The sequence below is a fragment of the Neovison vison genome, chromosome 12 (assembly GCF_020171115.1).
Source record: "Neovison vison isolate M4711 chromosome 12, ASM_NN_V1, whole genome shotgun sequence".
NCBI lineage: Eukaryota > Metazoa > Chordata > Mammalia > Carnivora > Mustelidae > Neogale > Neogale vison.
The window spans coordinates 88,833,805-88,854,315 of NC_058102.1; the positions used below are offsets into that span (position 1 = coordinate 88,833,805).

A 20,511-nucleotide genomic window follows, 5' to 3' on the forward strand; every position below is an offset into this window, starting at 1 on the left:
GTGGAGGGGCGGGGGAGCGACGACGCGCCTGCGCGGTAGCAGAGACAAGGGTAGCGGAGACCGGCGCGCCTTAAAAGCACGCGCGAGGGCCCAGATGGGAAGGTTTTGCACGCATGTATTGCTTTCCCTGTGTCCTTCCACTTTCTGCTCTTCCCGTTTTAGAGTGGGGCCCGGCCCCTATATTCTTCCAAGGGTAAAAGTGTTAGGTTTGGAGGTTGAAGCTGCTGGAGTTAGGTGGGGGTGGGGAACCCAGTGTGGTGCGCCCACGTGTTGGAGGAGAGAAAGCAAGGATGGAGACCTAGATTTCCTCTAGGCCTTTTTTTTTTTTTTAATTCAATCAGTATTTAAATCAATCAGTTTACTGAGCGCAGACTAGGGTAGGTGTGGTTCTAGGTGTTGGGGTTGGATAAAATGGTGAACAAGATCAGAACCCTTGACAGCTTCCATTTTGGTTTATTTTGATAGCTCCGATAGTAGAGTTACCTTTTTTTTTTTTTTTTTTTAATAACTGCACAACTGGGGAGTGCTTTTTAAAATAATACTAGTGAATAGAGTTGGGGGTTTTTTAGAGGACTTTGGAGTCGAGAATATCCGTGTCCTACAGGTCAGCTTGCGTTTCTCAAGGACTTGGCAGTGGGCTTTGGAACATTTTCAGCATCCATTTATTCTAGTTTAGGGGGTGATAGTTTCTCTCTCATGATCATGCATTCTACAAAACAGTGCTTGAATCTTTGCTATCTGTAGACACTCACTTCTCATCAAGAATTTATTTACTCTGTTACATAGAAGACGAAAAATTATGTATGTTCTTGAAGAACGTTGGAGGAGTTGAGGTGCATTTGAACATGATGCCTTTCATTGGTGGGGCTCTTGACAGTTGACCATTGACCAGGCTCTTGAGTGTATGTTGTCTCATTTGATCCTCTGAGATAATGTAGGCAGATGGTGGTATCTCCCAGATGAGAAAGATGAAATTAATTTGTCCAAGGTCACATGGCTGCAGGTAGCAGAGCAAGGTCAAAATCTTTGAGACTCCTGACTGCCCTCCACTATCAACTTGGAAATAACAAGGTTGGCTTCCATGTTATCATGTGTAGGGTACTTATTAAGCCTGGATTTGCCTCTTGACGGCTTAGTGCCATAATTTAGTGAAAAGCCTACATTCCCTTTTCACTATAATTTGTGGAATTTTTAAGGGTAGAAGACACTTCGGCGATCTCTGCCCATCATTTTACAGAACTGAGTGAAACCAGGACTGGTTAAAGGGATTTGCTTGATGTCCCCTTCTGCTCTTCCACATTTACTCTACCCACTTTGAGCCCCTCATCTCTTTTCTTTAATTTGGTTCCATAAATTTTAGCATTGTAGTATATGTAAGGGACACTGATAGTACTAGAATACAAGGTTACATCTGACAGTCTGCCTTTGATGAATTTGGGATTTATCAAACTTCTTTTCCCATTTAAATCTTTTCCAATCTCATTGATTTTTGTTCAATGGCTAATATTCCCAGATTTGGTTGTGTTAATGAGACTATAAAATTCTTCATATATTTTCAAATACTTCTTTTTCTTTTTTTTTTTAAGATTTTATTTATTTATTTGATAGAGATCACAAGTAGGCAGAGAGGCAGGCAAAGAGAGAGGGAGGGGGAAATCAGGCTCCCCGCCGAGCAGAGAGCCCGACGCTGGATCCCAGGACCCTGGGATCATGACCTGAGCCAAAGGCAGAGGCTTTAACCCACTGAGCCACCCAGGCGCCCCTATTTTCAAATACTTCTTGAATGGTGCCCAGTATCTTGTTGAAAGTTGATTTTACATTTTCTCGGTGAAAATATATGATAGAACTTAACAATACTCTTGTAAATGAAACTGAAAAATTCTTTGCAGCAATACCAGTATCCAGTTGACCCATTACTGATTTTCAAGAAATCAGAGTGTCCCAGAGCAGGTTACTGAACTGCTTACTTATAGGGAATCAAATGTCTTTGATACAGGTTAACATTTTTTTTTAGACAAATGCTTTCAAATTGGAAAATAGTGCTGGTATGCACAGAAGGCTTTTCATTTGCATAGTGCTTCAAAATGTCATATGTGGCATCTCGTTTGGTTATTTTCATGGGAAGAGGACAGTATCCAACAGTTGTTTTCATACAGTGCTGGTCCTTACAGTTTAAGAGTTTTATTATATGCTTTTCACATAGTTTCCCCTGCTACCCAGAAGTAGAACATACTGGTTTTTTGCTTTGTTTTTTAAAGATTTTATTTATTTATTTATTTATTTACTTGAAAAAAAGAGCATGGGGGGGGGCAGAGGGAGAAGCAGGCTCCCTGCCGATGGGGGATTCCATCCTGGGATTCCAGGATCATGACCTGAGCTGAAGGCAGTCACTTAACCAACTAAGCCACCCAGGTACCCCCCCAAGTGCATTTTCTAAGTATGTGTATGCACACTTACAAGTACCCACACCAGAGTCAATTTTGAATTTTTACAGCTCTTCTCTTACTGAGAAGCTCCCAAGTACTTTTTGTAGTGGTTAGCATAATGTGTGTTGGGTGCTTGTTTTATATTTTTTATGTAAATGAACAAATTGAGTATGGAATGGTAAGGGGAAGGCAATATGGCCTTTTTTTTTCAGTTGTGTCAATTTGAAGAGGTAGGGTCATGGAACTAAACTGGTGGGTCAAGGTGTTGGAGCATATTCTGACTTGGTTTTCATTCTCCACTGTGCTCAACTGTAGCACACTAAACAGTGAGACCTGTCGACACCATGGTATTGCATTGTATGAAACCTCATGGCTTGGCTCTAAGGAGCAGCATAGGGGTGCCTGGGTTGCTCAGTCGGTTAAGCATCTGCCTTTGCCTCAGGTCATGGTCCCAGGGTCCTGGGATTGAGCCCCACATCGGGCTCTCCGCTCAGCGAAGAGCCTGCTTCTCCCTCTCCCTCTGCCTGCCCCTCTGCCTACTTGTGCTCTCTCTCTCTCTGTCAAATAAATTTTTAAAACTCTTTTTAAAAGGTGGGGGGCAGCATAATTAGTTTAGTTCTAGGCACTTTGGTTGGGCTCATTGTATTAATACAGACCAGATTGTTTTCTTAAGGAAATACTTGTTGATCATGAATTCATTTTTTAATTATGGAGGATTTGGCAGGATTCACTTTCCATAAAGAAATGTCTTGCTCCATTAGAAGTCATTTTTTCTGCCACCCCCTCATCTGTTTCTTTGTATTTACCTATTCTGAACATTTCATATAAATGAAATCATATAGCATGTGGACTTTGTTATTAGCTTCTTTCATTTATGCTCAGTTCCTTTTTTTTTTTTTTTAAGATTTTATTTATTTATTTGACAGAGATCACAAGTAGGCAGAGAGGCAGGCAGAGAGAGAGGAGCAAGCAGGCTCCCTGCTGAGCAGAGAGCCTGATGCAGGACTCGATCCCAGGACCCTGAGATCATGACCTGCGCCGAAGGCAGCAGCTTAACCCACTGAGCCACCCAGGCACCCGCTCAGTTCCTTTTTATTGCAAAATCTATTGTATGGATATCTACATTTTATTTATCCATTCATCATTTGATGGAAATTTGGGTTGTTTCCAGTTTTTGCCTATTACGAATAATGCTGCTGCAGTCATGTACAGGTTTTTAGGATACTTTTCCAACTTCTTAGCCTGTAGATACTAACATTCAGAAGAATTGGTGACCCTGTAAAATAAGTGGGACTTAGTTTGGCAAGATCTAAAATGAAGAAACTTAAGTTTTGACACAGCCCCCTCTGATTGTTAAGAGTTTTGTGAATTCTCCTTCCTAAATAAGAAATAATAGCTAAAGATACAGAAGTAGGGATGCATTGTACAAATAAGCTTTATTGCTAATGGTGCTTTAAGATGTCCTTTTGAGGGACACCTGGGTGACTCAGCCCATTAAGCGTCTGCCTTTGGCTCAGGTCATGATCCTACAGTACTGGGATTGAGCCCCACTTCAGGTTCCCTGCTCAGCAGGAAGTCTGCTTCTCCCTCTGACCCTTCCACCTCTTGTGCTCTCTCTCAATTAAATAAATAAATAAGTTTTTCTTTTTTTTTTTTTTTTTTAAAGTGTCCTGGGGCGCCTGGGTGGTCCAGTCCTTAAGTGTTTGCCTTTGGGTCGGGATCCAGCCCTGCATGGGACTCCCTCCTCAGCAGAGAGCCCGCCACTCCCTCTCTCACTCCCCCTGCTTGTGTTCCCTTTCTCACTGTGTCTCTGTCAAATAAATAAACAAAATCTTTTTAAAAAAAAAAAAGTTCTTTTGAAATTAAGATCTAATAGCCAGTCCATAGATTTTGTCACTTCAGTATCTGACAGTTGGTGCTTTTATTGCTAATACAGTACAGTGGTAACGGGAAAACGTTCTAAGAAAACTAAATGAATCCTCTAATCTTTATATACTGCAGCCTGTTAAGTCCTAAAGACTCAGTTTATTGCAGCCACTTCCAGTAGTGTGCTTTATATAGGGCTAACATCCCTTTTTATTTGTCCTTTTATGTTTTGATGTGAAACCACCACTTAAACCAGTGGTTCTCAACCAGGAGACAATTTTGTCTCACCCACAGAGGAGTCATTTACAGTGTCTGAAGGCATTTTGGGTTGTCACAGCAGGGTGAGGGTTTTGGTACTGGCTGGAAATGTTGTTAAACCTCCTACAGTGCACAGGACAGCGCCTGCACAACAAAGAATGACCCAGCCTAACATGTCAATGGTGCAGAAGTTGAGAAACTATAAATAAAGAGTTAAGCTGGTATTAGTTGTAAAAAACCCAGTTTATTAAGGACACAGGTGTTTTGTCTCTTGTTTAAGGACTTGCAGCCTTAAAAGTTTTTGAAAATGCTATCTTTTAAGCTCTTATTTAACCTATACGAGTATATAAAAAGCTTCACAAATACCTGGTACTTGTTCAGTAAGTTGCAGTAGTAACTAAATCAGAGGATTTAAAATTCCTGGGATATGTGTGCGTTTTCCCTTAGTCCATGTGGTTTTGACCTTAATTGAGACATTTACCATTTGTTACATGAAGTGGTTGGTTAAACTTTTCAACCAATTCACATCAGATTTAAAGGAAATTAAGAGTTGGACCAGTTAGATCATGTGGCAAGGAATTGATAAACCTGGAACATTAAACAATGCTTTCCTTAATCCACAGAAGACTGTTGAAATCCTAAACATGTAATGGGCCTAGACTCTAGAGTAGCAAAGGGCATGGAGGATTTAGATAACATCATTTCTCAGTTATTCAAGTAAAAATAGAGTGGAACAAACACTGGCATCCACTTTAGTTTACTGATTTTATTTTCTAAGGGCTAGTTAGTTCCTTTAAATCCATTTCTTTTTGTACTAAGTTACTGCTGCTAATGCTGCTGCTGCTGCTAGATTTTTTAAAATGTAAGTTACAGATCTTGTGAAAGAATTTTATCTTTAAATGAAGATCATCCATCATCCAGTGATTTCTCAGAATTTTTGGAGGAGACGGCAACAGAATCAGGAGAAATGAAGATAGGTGTTTTAAAAAGACATTCTGAACAAACGGTGCTTTAGTGCCTTTTTTAGTTGTTGTTTTGATGTTTAATTTATTATTTTGAAATTTCCAGTAACATTAGAGAGGAAATTTTGTTGGTCAAGAGTCCAGGGTTTTAAAAAAAAACTAAGGGATACAATTTGAGAAACCCTGCTTTAGAAAGTTGGTATAAGCCAAAAATCAGACCAAAGACAGGTTAATTCCAGATTCTGCTCTTTTTGGTAATAGATACTAACGTAGGACGAAGGGGACGGGGATGCCTTAATCGAACTATTATTTTTATGTTGAACTTGACCTCATTGTATGGACTAGCCATCAGTTCTGTTTTTATTTCCCTGGTGACTAGACAGATCAATAATTGGGTATTAGTTTTGGATACTAGGTTAAGCCCCATGAGGGTAAGGATCTCTTGCTAGCATCATATTAGTCCCCATCACGTTGAATTAGAGGATGTGGAAAAGGTGAAAAGAAGCCTGTACACTGTGCGCATTCAACCTCAGAGGCTGGCTCTGTGTCTTGTTTGTGTTCACTTACTAAATTTCTCCTAGGCCTTTGCATATAAGCTAGGGGCAGTATCAGTGCTGTAGGACCCAACCTCTGTATTACTATGCTTTCAAAGCATAGAATAGATCCAAAGTATAACCTGGTTAATCAGAATTTCAGAGCAGGACTGGTAAGAAGTCACTTAAAAGAATTAAGAAAACTGCGTTCAGTACCATCTTTTCTCCGTATTATTGCAGTCAAGTTCATCTGGTCACCTCATTGAGACCATATGCTCCAGGTTCTTAGTGTGTTCATTAACATTCATAGCAAGCAGGTCATCTTTATTTCTAGAAAGTTGGGTGTTTTGTTGTTTGTTTAAAGTGGGGAGGACAGAGGGAAAGAGAGAATACCTGCCAAGTGCAGAGCCCAAAGATGAGGAGCTCGGTCCCACCACCTGGAGATGATAACCTGAGCAGAAATCAGGAGTTGGCCACTTAATGGACTGAGCCACCCAGGCTCCTCCTGAAAGTTGGATTTTAAAAGAAAAGGTACTGGTGAGAGAGGAACCTTCAGTTAAATGCTTGCATCACGTTACAAATTCTCAGTCTTCTTGGGTTGAAAATTAGATGAGAATTGGAACATGGAGGAGAAACTCAGGATTATAAAAGCCACAAAACTGGTCTTTGTTATAGCAAAGCTGCTTGCATTTTTCTTATCATGTAGGGGCTGCTCTCAGGAGCAAGTTTTAGAACCTCAGTTATTCCTTTCAGTTCTTCTGCTGTAGCTGCTGACTGGAGCCATTTCAGAAAAAGTCCTGAGAACTAGATAATTAAAGAGCCGAGGTCAGTCCACTAGAGAGAGCCATTTGGAAATGTGTAAGGCTTTCATAACCATAGAAAACCTTCATATATGTTGGTTCTTAAGGTCTCTTATGTTTTCCCTTCCATACCCTATCTCCTTTTCATGTGTGGTGTTAGGGTAGGGAAGGAGAGAATTTTTTTCCATAGAGAGCAGGAAGAGCCAGCTCTGTGTAGAAATGACAGTAACACAGTTTACAATGCTTATGATACCCCCCTTCTCCCATAGAACTAATAACAAGCTTAGAGGCTGGGGCTTCTGTGGGAAGAGCTCTAGATTTGGTATCCAAAACCCTGGGTTTAATTCTAGCTCTGCTATCTAATATCTTTGTAACTGTAGGCTAGTCATTTAACCTCTCTGAGACTTAGTTTTCTTTTCTGTAAATTGATAGTAATGATTCCTGCCTCATGTGGTCATTTTACAATCCTCATAAATGCCAAAAAGAATGTTATTAGGGGTGGGAGTTTTGTTTTAGTTCTTTGTATACCAGGAGTAATGGATATAGTCACCTGTCTTAAACACAAGTAGTTACTAAATAAAAAATTTCCCATGATATATGAGTGAATATAGTAGAAATTAAAAAGTTGACCCCCACCCAAGTCTTAATGTTTAAATCTTTCTAGACCCTTTCCCGTACATAAACAATTTATTTTATCAGTTTTCGTTGGGTTTTCTTGCTGTGCCAGGATGTTGTGCTTTGTCCTTATTTATATCTGTGTAATATACCATCACATCCTTTGGTGGCCCTTTATGTTGCTTTAACAGTAGTGCACTGTACAACTCTTTAATACCCAAGGAATGACAATGTTTCTTTTGCCTTTTCGAAACAGCAAAAAAGAAGAATAAGAAGGGGAAAACTATCTCCCTAACAGACTTTCTGGCTGAGGATGGAGGGACTGGGGGAGGAAGCACCTATGTCCCCAAACCAGTCAGCTGGGCTGATGAAACAGATGACCTGGAAGGAGATGGTAATTTTTTTCCCCCCATCATGCTTGGAGTTTTCCTTCTCTTCAAGGCCAAACTCATTCCGTAGTAATGGTTCACACTTGTAATTTGAAAGGAACTTACTTATTTTATAGAACACCGAGTCTTATATTTGTGTATTCCATAGAATTTTTAGGTTTAGGCTGTAAGTTTATGATTAGGGACTGAAGTGATTCAGGAGAGCTTAGTACTTGTTCTGGCTCTTATTAACAGGCTTTTCTCAAGGTATTAATTTAACCCTCATTTTCATTTCAAAAGTGGAAGACTAGATTACTAAAATTCTATGACATCCTGATACATGTAATCTATGAGCTGTTTATGTTCAGAATCAAGGGATAATTTGTTCTGGGAGCTATTTTCTAGGAAGTCATAGACAAACAAAAATGGTCTGAGGAATGGGACAGAATTGAGTTTTATTTGTTTTGTTTCATTTTTAAGAGGAGGATAAACTATTACGAAAACACTGTCCACCTAAAAAGTTAGGAATGTGAGAGTTGTCAGCAGTGTTTAAATATATTTGGACTGCAAGGGTTTGAGTCCTGCCTCTACTAAGATTATCATCTACTGCTCTGCCATCTTTGTGATCTTGGGCAAGTTATTGAATATTCCTGAAATCTGCATTTCTGTTTCTGTACAGTGGGAACAATCTCACAGGGTTAGGGAAAAGATAAGATGGAATATAATGAATATAAAATACCTGGCTCATCCTAACATTCCATAAGTACTTGATACTTTCTTTTTCTTTGCTGCATAAGGAATGAGAGTTACCATGATATTGTTAATAAAAGCCTGGGCCTTTAAAGGCCTCAAAGTACTTCAAAACCAAGAGATAGTGAATACTGAGTCTTTTTGCATTGTTAACCTGATTCTAACATTTCAGAAGCACTTTCTCTTAGATAAAAAAGGGACTTAACCAAGGGCACTTTACAGTTCTTTCCTGATGTAGCTTATTTAATCCTTGGCAGTTAGCATGAGTTCTCTTAGTCTATAACAGCAGTAAGGGAAGTTTGCCCTAATTTCTTCTGTTCACTTTCCTATCCTAGTTTCAACCACTTGGCACAGTAATGATGACGACGTGTATAGGGCACCTCCAATTGACCGTTCTATCCTGCCCACTGCTCCACGGGCTGCTCGGGAACCCAATATCGACCGGAGCCGTCTTCCGAAATCGCCACCCTATACTGCTTTTCTAGGGAACCTGCCCTATGATGTGACAGAAGAATCCATTAAGGAATTCTTTAGAGGATTAAATGTAAGTATTAAAGGGTTAAGGCAATTAACTAGACATGGAGAATGACTAGATATTAACTAGATATGGAGAGAGAGATACTGGTTGTGATTATCTCTGAATTTCTAAGCTAGTAAAGAGTCTGAGATTGAATTTAGATGTGGAAGAAATGGGTGTTTAGGCCCTTTGAGAATGTTCTTGTCCCACACTCTTTTTTAGATTTTATCTGTTTGTCAGAGAGAGAGCACACAAGCAGGGGGAGCAGCAGGCAGAGGGAGAAATGGGCCCCTGTAAGTGATAGACCCAGGAGCACCTGCCTGGCTCAGTCAGTGGAGCAGTGGACCCTGAGACCCTTATCTTAGGATCATGAATTTCAGCCCCACATTGGGCATATAGATTACTCAAAAAGTAATAATAATAATAACCCTGTTGGGTTGTAAGGCAGAAAGTTTGTCTGAACTCAATTCTGTTAATGACACTCAGGCTTATATCAAAATCAACTTTTTAATTTTGAATATGAATACGTTTAACTGGAAAATGTGTAATTTATACTAACAAGAGTGTGCTGAAATGTATTAAAGGTTCTGTGAGCTTGGTGCCACATATAGTGGAATTCACAGTATTTATAGGCATGCTTAAAAAGCTTAAGGGAGGATGTTTGGAATGCTGATCTAGAAGATTCCAGAAAGATGGAAAAGTGAGTATACGGGTCCTCAGGAGAAGTCCTTTTTCCAAACTTTGATTTAAAAAAATACTTAGGACATGGGGTGCCTGGGTGGCTCAGTCCATTAAGCATCTGTCTTCAGGAGCACCTGGGTGGATCAGTCGTTAAGCAGCTGCCTTCAGTTCGGGTCATGATCCTAGGGTCCTGGGATCAAGCCCCACCTCAGCCTTCCTCATCAGTGGGAAGCCTGCTTCTCCCTCTCCCACTCCCCCTGCTTGTGTTCCCTCTCCCACTCTGTCTCTGTCAAATAAATAAATAAAATCTTTTAAAAAAATAAAAATAAAAGCATCTGTCTTCAGCTCAGCTCATGATCCCAGGGCCCTGGGATTGAGCCCTGCATTGGGCTCGCAGCTCGGCAATGAGTCTGCTTTTCCCTCTCCCTCCGCCTGCTGCTCCCCTACTTATGCTCACTCTCTGTCAAATAAATAAATAAAATCTTTTTAAAAAATAAATAGAAATACTTAGGACACCTGGCTGGCTCAGTCAGTAGAGCATGTGACTTTTGATCTTGGGTTGTAAGTTCAGGCCCCACACTGGGGGTAGGAATTACTTAAAAAACAAAATCTTAAAGAAAGATACTTAAGACTTGGAAAATCAGAATGAGTCACAATTTCCAGTCCTTTGGGGTTTTCTCCAGAGTTTTAGCCAGTGGGAGCACATTGAAAAGTACATTTCCTTGGAGTGCCTGGCTGGCTCAATCAGTAGAGCATGTGACTGTTGATCTCAGGGTGGTGAGTTGGGAGTAGAGTTTACCACCCCCCCTTTAAAAAGTGTGTTTCCTTTGAAGATCTGCTGTCTCCTTCACTCTTACTTTGTTTTTTACTCCGTAGAGTGTATTCTCTGCACTGGGCTACCAACTTATGGGTGGCTTTTTTGGTGGTGGTTTTGTTGTTGTGTGTTTTCTATTTTGTTTTGTTTTTATTATTTTTTAAGTGTCTCAGCACCCAGTGTGGGGTTCAGACTCAACCTTGAGATCAAGAGTCACGTGCTCAGGGTGCCTAGGTGGTTCAGTCAGTTGAGCATCTGACTCTTGGTTCCAGCTGGGGCTGCGATCTCATGGGTTTTGGGATTGAGCCCTGTGTCAGGCTCTGTGCTCAACAGGAAGTCTGCTTGAAGTTCTCTCCCCCTGCCTATGCCCTGGCTTGAATGCTGTTCTCTTTCTCTCTCGGTCTCTCTCCAAAATAAATAAAATCTTTTAAAAAGTCCCAAGCCCTACTGACTGAGTGAGCCAGGCACCCCACAATGTGATTATTTTTTGACTGCCACCTATAAATGTCCTCTCTGTACGAATTTGTAGTAGAACTAGAAGGCTGACCTGTTTTTGATTTCACTTTCTTGGCCTCTTCTGTATAGTGTTGAATAACCTCTGGCCCACTCAGGCCTTCTCACTGTTAATGCTCTAGAATTGGTCTGGAGCTACTTCTCCTGTGGTATTTTCTTTTCCTGCTCTATTGACGAGCTGGCTTAAACTATAATTTTAAAAGAGGCTATAACAAAGTCTGTGTCTTGGGAGACAGAGAAAAGTGTAACATCAGTGCTGCAGAAGAACATAACTTGAATACATGCAGAATACCGAAGGATTGAAGTAAAAGGGTAAGAAAATATATGGAAGCCATCAAAAAGCTGGCCAGAAAATAGCTAAAAGTATTTGGAAATGGTCCTAAAATTGGAAATGAAGAGTACATGCCTGTTGTAAATAATAAATACAAATTAGGGCCAGGGAAAGTTTTTTTTATGAAACTTGAAGGAGTCCTGCAAACCTGCTATTAGAAAACAGGGTAACCTCAAAACCAGGTTAGAGTGAATTTTTTCTGTGCTTTAAGACTAAGAGTTCACCAGTTTGCTGTCTTAGAACTCAACAGAAGAGGTAGGCCTGGTAGGGGTTTACAATCCAGGTTTGATTTAGCCGTGCTATTGTTAATATATGAAGATATGAAGATAGTAACATTTCTCAGGTAAGGTCTCCAAGAAGTAAACAGCCTGGAAACCTGGCAGAAATGGAGTTGAATTTCTGAAATAGAATTGGAAATAATGTATTAAAACCAACTGTAAGGGGGCGCCTGGGTGGTTCAGTGGGTTAAGCCTCTGCCTTCGGCTCAGGTCATGAAATCAAGGTCCTGGGATCGAGCCCCGCATCAGGTTCTCTGCTCAGCAGGGAGCCTGCTCCCCCTGCCCACCTGCCTCTGCCTGCTTGTGATCTCTCTTTCTCTCCATCCAATAAATAAATAAAATCCTTAAAAAAAATAAAACCAACTATAATACAGGCATAAGGAGATTACTAAAATGAACTGATTCTGGAATGGATAGTTGATTTTTATTGAAAAACAACTAAAAACTTGACTTGTAGAAAGAGGCAAAAGTCAGGGATGCAAGGACTACCCTGAACTCAGGTTCATTTTTGGTTGTTTGTTTTTGGGGTTTTTTTAAGGGTTAAATTCATATTATTCAAATGGGAAAAGTTTCAGTGGCTTAACAGTGAAGTCTGTCTTCTGTCCCTTTGCACCAGTTTTCCTTCTGGAGACAACCAGGTTCTTGTGGTTGGTTTTTTTGTTTTAAGTAGGCTCTAGGCCCAGTGTGGAGCACGTTGTGGGACTTGAACTCACGACCCTGAGATTAAGAGTCAAGCGCTTAATGGACTCAGGCATCCAGATGTCCCAGTTCTTTCGTGTTCTTCAGAGAAATTCACTGCATATGCAGTGGTTGGGGGGGCGGGGGGACAGATGAACAGGAACACTCAATTGGGAAATATGTTTCTTTACTCCTTCAGATCAGTGCAGTGCGTTTACCTCGTGAACCCAGCAATCCAGAGAGGTTGAAAGGTTTTGGTTACGCTGAGTTTGAGGACCTGGATTCTTTGCTCAGTGCCCTGAGCCTCAACGAAGAGGTAAAGAAAAGAAAAGAAGGTGGGGAGTTAGGGGTGGGAGCTAACCAGTCTTAACGTTTATCAATGTATTTTTGGTTGGGTTACTAGCTATTTCAAAGATTGTCGTAATATGTACAAAGAAAAGCACAGTGTAACACCTGACATTCAAAAATCTAGCAGGTCTCATTTTGCTTTAGCAAATTCAGTAGGCTCCAATAACTCAGGGAGGTACTCTGGTGGAAAATAATGGAAGAAACCCACCATAACCAAGTCTTTAATAGAAGCTCTCGTTCATTCATTCACAGCTTTGTCTCCATTCTCATGGCTTTGGCTTTTTAAAATAATCTGACCAGGTCAAAGCAAATAGAAAAATGATGTTAATCAGTTTAGTGTTAAAGGTATTATCTGGTTTTCAGAGAAGTTAATAGTGTTTTTGATAATTTTAAGAGAGTTTGGAAACATTTCTCAGTTGAATGTCATTTGTAATACATTTTCCTAGGAATCTTCCTGCAGGAAAATGACGATCAACATTTAGTGCTTCTGCTTTTTAACATTGCCCATAGATGTTTTTCTGTCCAGACACACAAGAGATTAGTAGGGAGAGGATATTGAGCTATTAATACATGAGGGGGATACAGGGATTAAATCTAATTAAAGTTATTGAGTAATTTGTGCCGTGCAGTGATCCTTAAGCTAGCCCAGGCAGGATATTTTAAAGATTTAATTACCCGTTAGTTATGGAAGTTTCTAGTATAAGACCTGCTTTTGTGTTTTGTTTAGTTTTGTTTTTTAACCTCTAGTGACTAAAAATCAAACTAATTGTATCTGGGCAGGAAAGGGGCTTTTTTTTCCTCTTTTAATTCCAGAAACCCCTTAACTGTTTCTTGAGAAGGCAATTTCCAGGGCCATTTGTGCCAAAACTCTATGGTCAAATCTGCCATTTGACGAGATTGAAATCAGTATTCCTCCTTTCTCATAATTGAGTACAACCATGATAATCTGAAGTAAATTACAGAAATGAAATACATGAAAAGCTTAAAGTTGTCCCAAAGTTTTTTCTTCTCAGATCATTTTCAGGTTTTATTAACCTTACTAATTTTTAATATCAGTCTGGATAAAGGGAAGAATACCATACAGTTTTATTATTTGAAGTTTTCTGAATTGTCTATTAGGTAAATGCTGTCATGGTCCAGACTTAGGAGTTACTTTGTTTCTAGAGATTGCATCATAGTGGCATTTAATATAATTCCGGGTGTTTTCAACTAAAACTGGCTGTTATCCTTCTTCAGCTGTAGAGTCTACTGTGAAATGAGGAAAAATCAGCAGTAGAATTAATTGGGTTCAAAGTGTATAAATAATGATGTGGGAAGGGGAAGTCAGAGGGTGTTCTGGAGGAACTGATTTATCCAAAGGTAATAGTGAGTGGAAGAACTTGAGATAATAGAGACCATGCTTGTTGCACCTTTGCTGTGCATAGTAGGAGCTCCACAAATGTCTGAATGAATCATTGTTCTGGACCCAAATATGCCTTTTATTAGCTAGTTGCCCTGGAATTATTTTTAGTTTATTACACTTGATAAATTGCCTTTGATAGTTAGAAGGCATATTTTGTGAAATATTGCTTTATAAAAACAGTAAGATAATTGATGTGATGTTAATATAAGCCCAATTTAAATTTGTTAATTCTAAGGGGTTATTTCAGTTTTCAAGTCTTTATAAAGGATTCTTTAGCCAACAAATTGGAGTGTTGGCTAGATTACAGTGTTTTTCCTTTATCTTCCTTCCCCCAGTGCTTCTGCTATGCCCAGACGTTCAAGGTCACTCATGGGATTTGTGCATAATGGGGCAAAAGGTTGGTTAATGTGGTCCTATGCTCTCAGTCTCTAGGTAACAGGAGAATTCGAGTGGACGTTGCTGATCAAGCACAGGATAAAGGTAAGAAAGCTGATAGAAATCTTACTGTTTTGTTTTGGTCCTGAGATGACAAAGCAGAGGCACCCCTTCCCAGAAAATTTTCATAGCATTGGAGAGCAGTAGGCCCTCCTGAAACGAGAGCGCTAGTTCTCAACTGAGGGTGATTTTGCCCCACAGAGGGTGTTTATCAGTGTGTGGAGACATCTAGAGTTATCAGAACTGGGGAGTGCGGCTGACCCCTACTGGGTAGAATCCTGCAGTCGATCGTAGGACGTGCATAGGACAACTCCCCACAGCAAAGAATGATCTGCCCAGAATATTGATAGTATTGAAGAGGGGAAACCCTGATTGATCTGGGTGAACATGAATACGTAATAAATAGATGAGGTGAACCTAGCAGAACAAGAAGGGCCTGATTCATTTATCCAGTCTATCAGGGTGGGGTCTGGGTGTGTGAGAAACACTAGGCAGAAGTTTTTGTGCGCTAACTTGTGGTTTTTAAATTTATATCTATAGACAGGGATGATCGTTCTTTTGGCCGAGATAGAAATCGGGATTCTGACAAAACAGATACAGACTGGAGGGCGCGTCCTGCCACAGACAGCTTCGATGACTACCCGCCGAGGAGAGGTGATGATAGCTTTGGAGACAGTAAGTTCATTTTTATCAAGTGAGTTTCTTCTGTGTTCTGAGGACTTTGTAATAGGATATTACTTTTATACTCACTTTTATCAAGTGAGCTTCTTCTCTGTTCTGGGGACTTTGTAATAGGATAAGTATATGAATGTAAATGACCACATAAGTATAAAGGGAGGGAGCAGTATACCCCCCCCAATTTTTTTTTTTTTAAAGATTTTATTTATTTATTTGACAGACAGAGATAAATAGGCAGAGAGGGAGGGAGGAAGCAGGCTCCCTGCTGAGCAGAGAGCCCAATGTGGGGCTCGATCCCAGGACCCTGAGATCATGACCTGAGCCAAAGGCAGAGGCTTTAACTCACTGAGCCACACAGGCACCCCAAATTTATAATTTAAAAAAAAAAAAAAACCTTGCCAGATAAAGAATAAATCAAGATTTCTCTCTCTTTTGAGAAACAGTTGTTTAGGGGCACCTTCGTGGCTCAATCAGTTAACCTTCAACTCTTGGTTTTAGCTCAGGTCATGATCTCAGGGTCATGAGATCCAGCATCTTGCCAGGGTCCATGCTGGGCATGGAGCCTGCTTAAGATTGTCTCTCTACCTCTGTGCCCCTCCAAAAACTAATAATAAAATAAATAAAAATAGGAACAGTTGTTCACAAAGAAACCCAACTGACCTTACAAAGAAAGGAACAAAAGTTCAGCAAGATTGCTGGGTTAAGGGGCACCTGGGTGGCTCAGTGGGTTAAGCCTCTGCCTTCGGCTCAGGTCATGATCTCAGGGTCCTGGGATCGAGCCCCCGTATTGGGCTCTCTGCTCAGCAGGGAGCCTGCTTCCCCCTTTCGCTGCCTACCTCTCTGGCTACTTGTGATATCTCTCTCTCTCTGTGTCAAATAAATAAAAACTTTTTAAAAAAAGAAGAAACAAAAAAGATTGCTGGGTCAGTGGGGTGCCTGGGTGGTTCAGTCGTTAAGCATCTGCCTTTGGCTCAAGTCATGATCCCAGGGTCCTGTGTCAAGCCCTGAATTGGGGCCCCTGCTCGGCAGGAAGCCTGCTTCTCCCTCTCCCACCCCCACTGCTTGTGTTCCCTCTCTCACTATGTATCTTGCTGTCAAATAAATAAATAAAATCCTTTAAAAAAAAAAAAGATTGCTGGGTTAAGAGCATTGTACAAAAAGATTGGTTGCATTATTAGCAGCCAACAGTTAAAATGGAATTTTTTAATATACCTTTTAAAATAATAGAAAATTCATTAATTCAAAAATAATAAATGTCAGGCGCCTGGGTGGTTCAGTCATTAAGCATCTGCCTTTGGCCAGGGTCTTGGGATCAAGCCTCAAGTCAGGCTCCTTGCTCAGCGGGGAGCCTGCTTCTCCCTCTCTGCTCCCCCTGCTTGTGCTTTCCTGTGTTGTCTCTATCAAATAAATAAATAGATAGATAGATAGATAAATAAATATTCAAAAAGAAGAATAATAATAAATGTCTACCATGTGCCAGATAGTGTTCTAAGCTCAGGCTCATCGGGGAGCCTGCTTTTCCCTCTCTGCTCCCCCTGCTTGTGCTCTCCTGTGTTGTCTCTGTCAAATAAATAAATAAATAAGTAAAATCTTCAAAAAGAAGAATAATGATAAATGTCTACCATGTGCCAGATAGTGTTCTAAGCTCAGGATATAGCAGTGAACAAAACAGACAAAAATTGTATCCTCATTGGACATTCTTTATAATGGGGAAAGAAATGGTACTCAAATAAATCAACTATAATTTAGAGAAAGGAGAAGGGAAATAGAGAATGTCCTTAGGTAAGTGTTGGGGTGAATCAACAACTTTTACATACACTACCTAAATCCAACAAAAGATAGACAAAACTTTCATGGGGAAAATTGGCAACTTTATTGAAATATGTGAAGAAAGATCACTAATGAAGTAAAGAAATGACAGAAACTTTTCCATATAATAAAACATAGTATACACATAATGATCTGGATGAAATTCAAAACCTATAATGTTGAGGGGAAATGGCAAAATTGTGTAAAAATTTGAAAACTGTCATACAGTGTTAATATGTAAATTATAAGAACGTATGCATAGTAATGTAACTAACCACCACCATCAGTTTGGGTGAGGGTAAAGGGAGCCCTTTAGCTCCCTTTTTTGTAACCTGCTACTTTTAAATTTAAAAACTGAAGTAAACACGGCAAGCTGTTGGCATCTCCCAAACCTAATAAGTACAGGTACAGAAGTCTGTTACAGTTGATTCTGTTCTTCCTTGTGTGTTAGAAATATTTTTATAAGTAAAAAGAAAAAGAACAACCTCAGTTCATAAGTATTTTAATTTTGTGAGGTGTGTACCAGATAAAATTGAGGAAGCAACAAGAGATAGAATTCTGTTTTTGAAGAGTCCTCCCTAACCTAAGAAGATGTCAGAGAAGGAAGAAGGAATCAAGTTTATATCTGGTTTTTCTTTTTTTTTTTTTTTTTTTTAAGATTTTTTCTTTATTTATCTGACAGAGATCACAAGTAGGCAGAGAGGCAGGCAGAGAGAGAGGAGGAAGCAGGCTCCCTGCAGAGCAGAGAGCCCGATGCGGGGCTCGATCCCAGGACCCTGGGATCATGACCTGAGCCGAAGGCAGAGGCTTAACCCACTGAGCCACCCAGGCGCCCCTATATCTGGTTTTTCAATCAAGATTTTGTGACCAGGCAAAGTCTTGGGGAGAACTACCTTTCATGTCAACATTTATGCAAGAGGTTCTGTTGTTAACAGGAAGAAATGACTCTTGAAAGAGAAAGCAGTCAGACCAAGGGTCCTGTTTTGAATTAAAGAACAGGACTATTTTCTCAACCTTGAGCTTGGGTAGGGAGTCTGGGTGGCTCAGTTGCATTGGGAGTCTACCTTCCGCTCCAGTCATGATCCAAGGTTCTGGGATCAGCCCCCTTGTGGGGCTTTCTGCTCAGTTGGGGAGCTTGCTTCTCCCTCTCCTCCCTCTGTTGCTCTCCTTGCTTGTGCTCTCACTGTCTCTCTGTCAAATAAATAAATAAAATTAAAAACAAAAAAAGAAACCTTGAACTTTGAGCAAGCAGGATGGATAACAAGAAAGGGAATGTGAATTACAAAGCTGCCAAGTTTGTAAGGCTAGGTGATGGCCCCTACGTCAGCTCTGCCAAGTTTTTAGAGACTCCTGTTCTAGGCATTTGGCCCATAAAAGATTCAGGGGGTGGGGGTAGTTAACTAAATGTTACTGTAAAAATCTCAGCAAACATTCGTATGTTTCCTGGCCAACTGTTTCAGTGAGAGCAAGCTTATTATCATTTTTTTATTATCTAAGTAAGTGTATAGTTCATCTGCCTCTAGAAATCAGATACGGATTTCAAAATAAACACAAGGCTGATTCTTGGTTTTTGAATTCTGTTTTAGATTCTCTCCTTTGTATAATTGTTTTGCCAACATTAGCATGTCCTTTAACTTAAAATTTAAGCTAACAGGGAATGTAGACAAAATGATAATCATTTCCAAAATTAAATCATTGTTTTAAAGGAAATAGTAAAATTAAAATCCTTGTTTGGTCTGCGTGCATAAATTATTAAACTCAAAATATTGTTAAGGTTTTTCTGTTTGTTTTAATTGATTCATGTTTGGGAATTGAGGTTTTTTTCATGTAAAAATAGGGATTACAGCTTTCTCAGAAAACTGGAAGATCTAGCAAGTTAGCCAAAGCTAATTAGCCCCCACCTCCTTTGATAAATGCCTTACATTGTGTAGTTTGCCACCTGAGCTCTACAACAGTCTTAAACAAATTTCTGGTATTTGGGCACCTGTGATACTGTTATTCATGTATGTGTTAAAATACAGTTTTCAAGTGTCATGAACAGGTACAGTCAGTCCTTTTCTTGTTCCATCTTTAATGGTTGCTTTGTATGGATGCCCCCTGATTTATTTAATCCATAGGTTGTGCACTCAACACTTTCAGTATCATAAACAACATTGCAGGGGCACCTGGTGGCTCAGTCTGTTAAGCGTCTGCTTTCGGCTTAGGTCATGATCTCAGGGTCCCGGATCAAACCTCACATCGGGCTCCCTGCTCACTGGGAAGTCTGCTTCTCACTCTTCCTTTACCCTCCACTTGTGTATATGCATGTGCTCTCTCTCAAATAAATAAATAAAATTTTTTTAAAGAAATATTGCAGTGAGCCTCCTTATACATGTGTCTTTATAATATTCCCAGTTGTTTTCTCAGGATAAATTCCTAGAAATTGAATTGTTGGCCCAGAGAATATATGTGATTTTAAAGCTATTAGTGTATATTTCTGGAATAACTTTCAGAGTGGTTGTGCTATTTTAGACTCCACAGCAGCAAAGGAATCGACTTATTCCCCTAAACTTTACCAACATCAGAGGTACCTCTTATTTTTAGTCTTCGCCATTTTGGTGGTGGGAAACAGCCTGTTAATAAGTTTCTCTTCCTTAGGTGATAGCCAATTAATCTGCTGTCCTGTGTCGTACATATTTTTCCCATTTTGTTTGCCTCTCAGCTTTGGGGTTTGTGTGTTTTCTTATGCTAACTTTTTAAGTGGTCTTTGATTCTTTAGAACCAACCAGAAAAGATAGATTCCACCTATCTTCTAGTGTATTTAAGTCTTTAATGCTGGAAATCCATTATGAGATATATAGAGATTTTTCTCTTTCTTAATTCCTAAAATTATTAGCTTGGCAATGTTTATTGAATAACCAGAGAAAATTTTTCAAATCAAATACCAAAAAAACTTATTTCAGTTCACATTTTCCCACTTTGGATTTAAGGTAAAAAAAAAAAAAAATTTTTTTTAACATTTTACATATTTATGTGTGCAGAGGGGGAGCGGCAGGCTGTGGTGGGGAAGCAGACTCCCCACTGAGCCAGGAGCCTGATGCAGGACTGGATCCCAGGACCCTGGGATCATGACCTGAGCCAAAAGCAGACACTTAATCAATTGAGCCACCCAGGCATCCAATAAAGTGATTTACTTTCATGAAAATAAGCATAGTAGTGACTGAACTCATGAAATCAAATTGACTTCCTCCAGAAGTAAAGCTTCTTCCTATTAATGGTGTCAAAGAAAAGGGAATGACATTACCTTGTCTTTTTTCTCTCTAGAGTATCGAGATCGTTATGATTCAGATCGATACCGCGATGGGTATCGGGATGGGTATCGTGATGGCCCACGCCGAGATATGGATCGATACGGGGGCCGGGATCGCTATGATGACCGAGGCAGCAGAGACTACGACAGAGGTCATTAC

At 40.0% G+C, this 20,511-nt stretch overlaps 1 protein-coding gene across 4 annotated transcripts in view; it reads left to right on the forward strand.

The window, feature by feature from the left end:
* EIF4B (eukaryotic translation initiation factor 4B) overlaps positions 1–20,511 on the forward strand; it is a 32,190-nt gene that overhangs the window by 554 nt on the left and 11,125 nt on the right. For all 4 annotated transcript variants that reach the window (XM_044228789.1, XM_044228790.1, XM_044228791.1 and 1 more), the window contains exons 2-7: positions 7,717–7,854; positions 8,914–9,122; positions 12,590–12,706; positions 14,566–14,620; positions 15,116–15,250; positions 20,366–20,503. In XM_044228789.1, the coding sequence (XP_044084724.1) occupies positions 7,717–7,854; positions 8,914–9,122; positions 12,590–12,706; positions 14,566–14,620; positions 15,116–15,250; positions 20,366–20,503 (792 nt within the window). The remainder of the gene's footprint in view (positions 1–7,716; positions 7,855–8,913; positions 9,123–12,589; positions 12,707–14,565; positions 14,621–15,115; positions 15,251–20,365; positions 20,504–20,511) is intronic.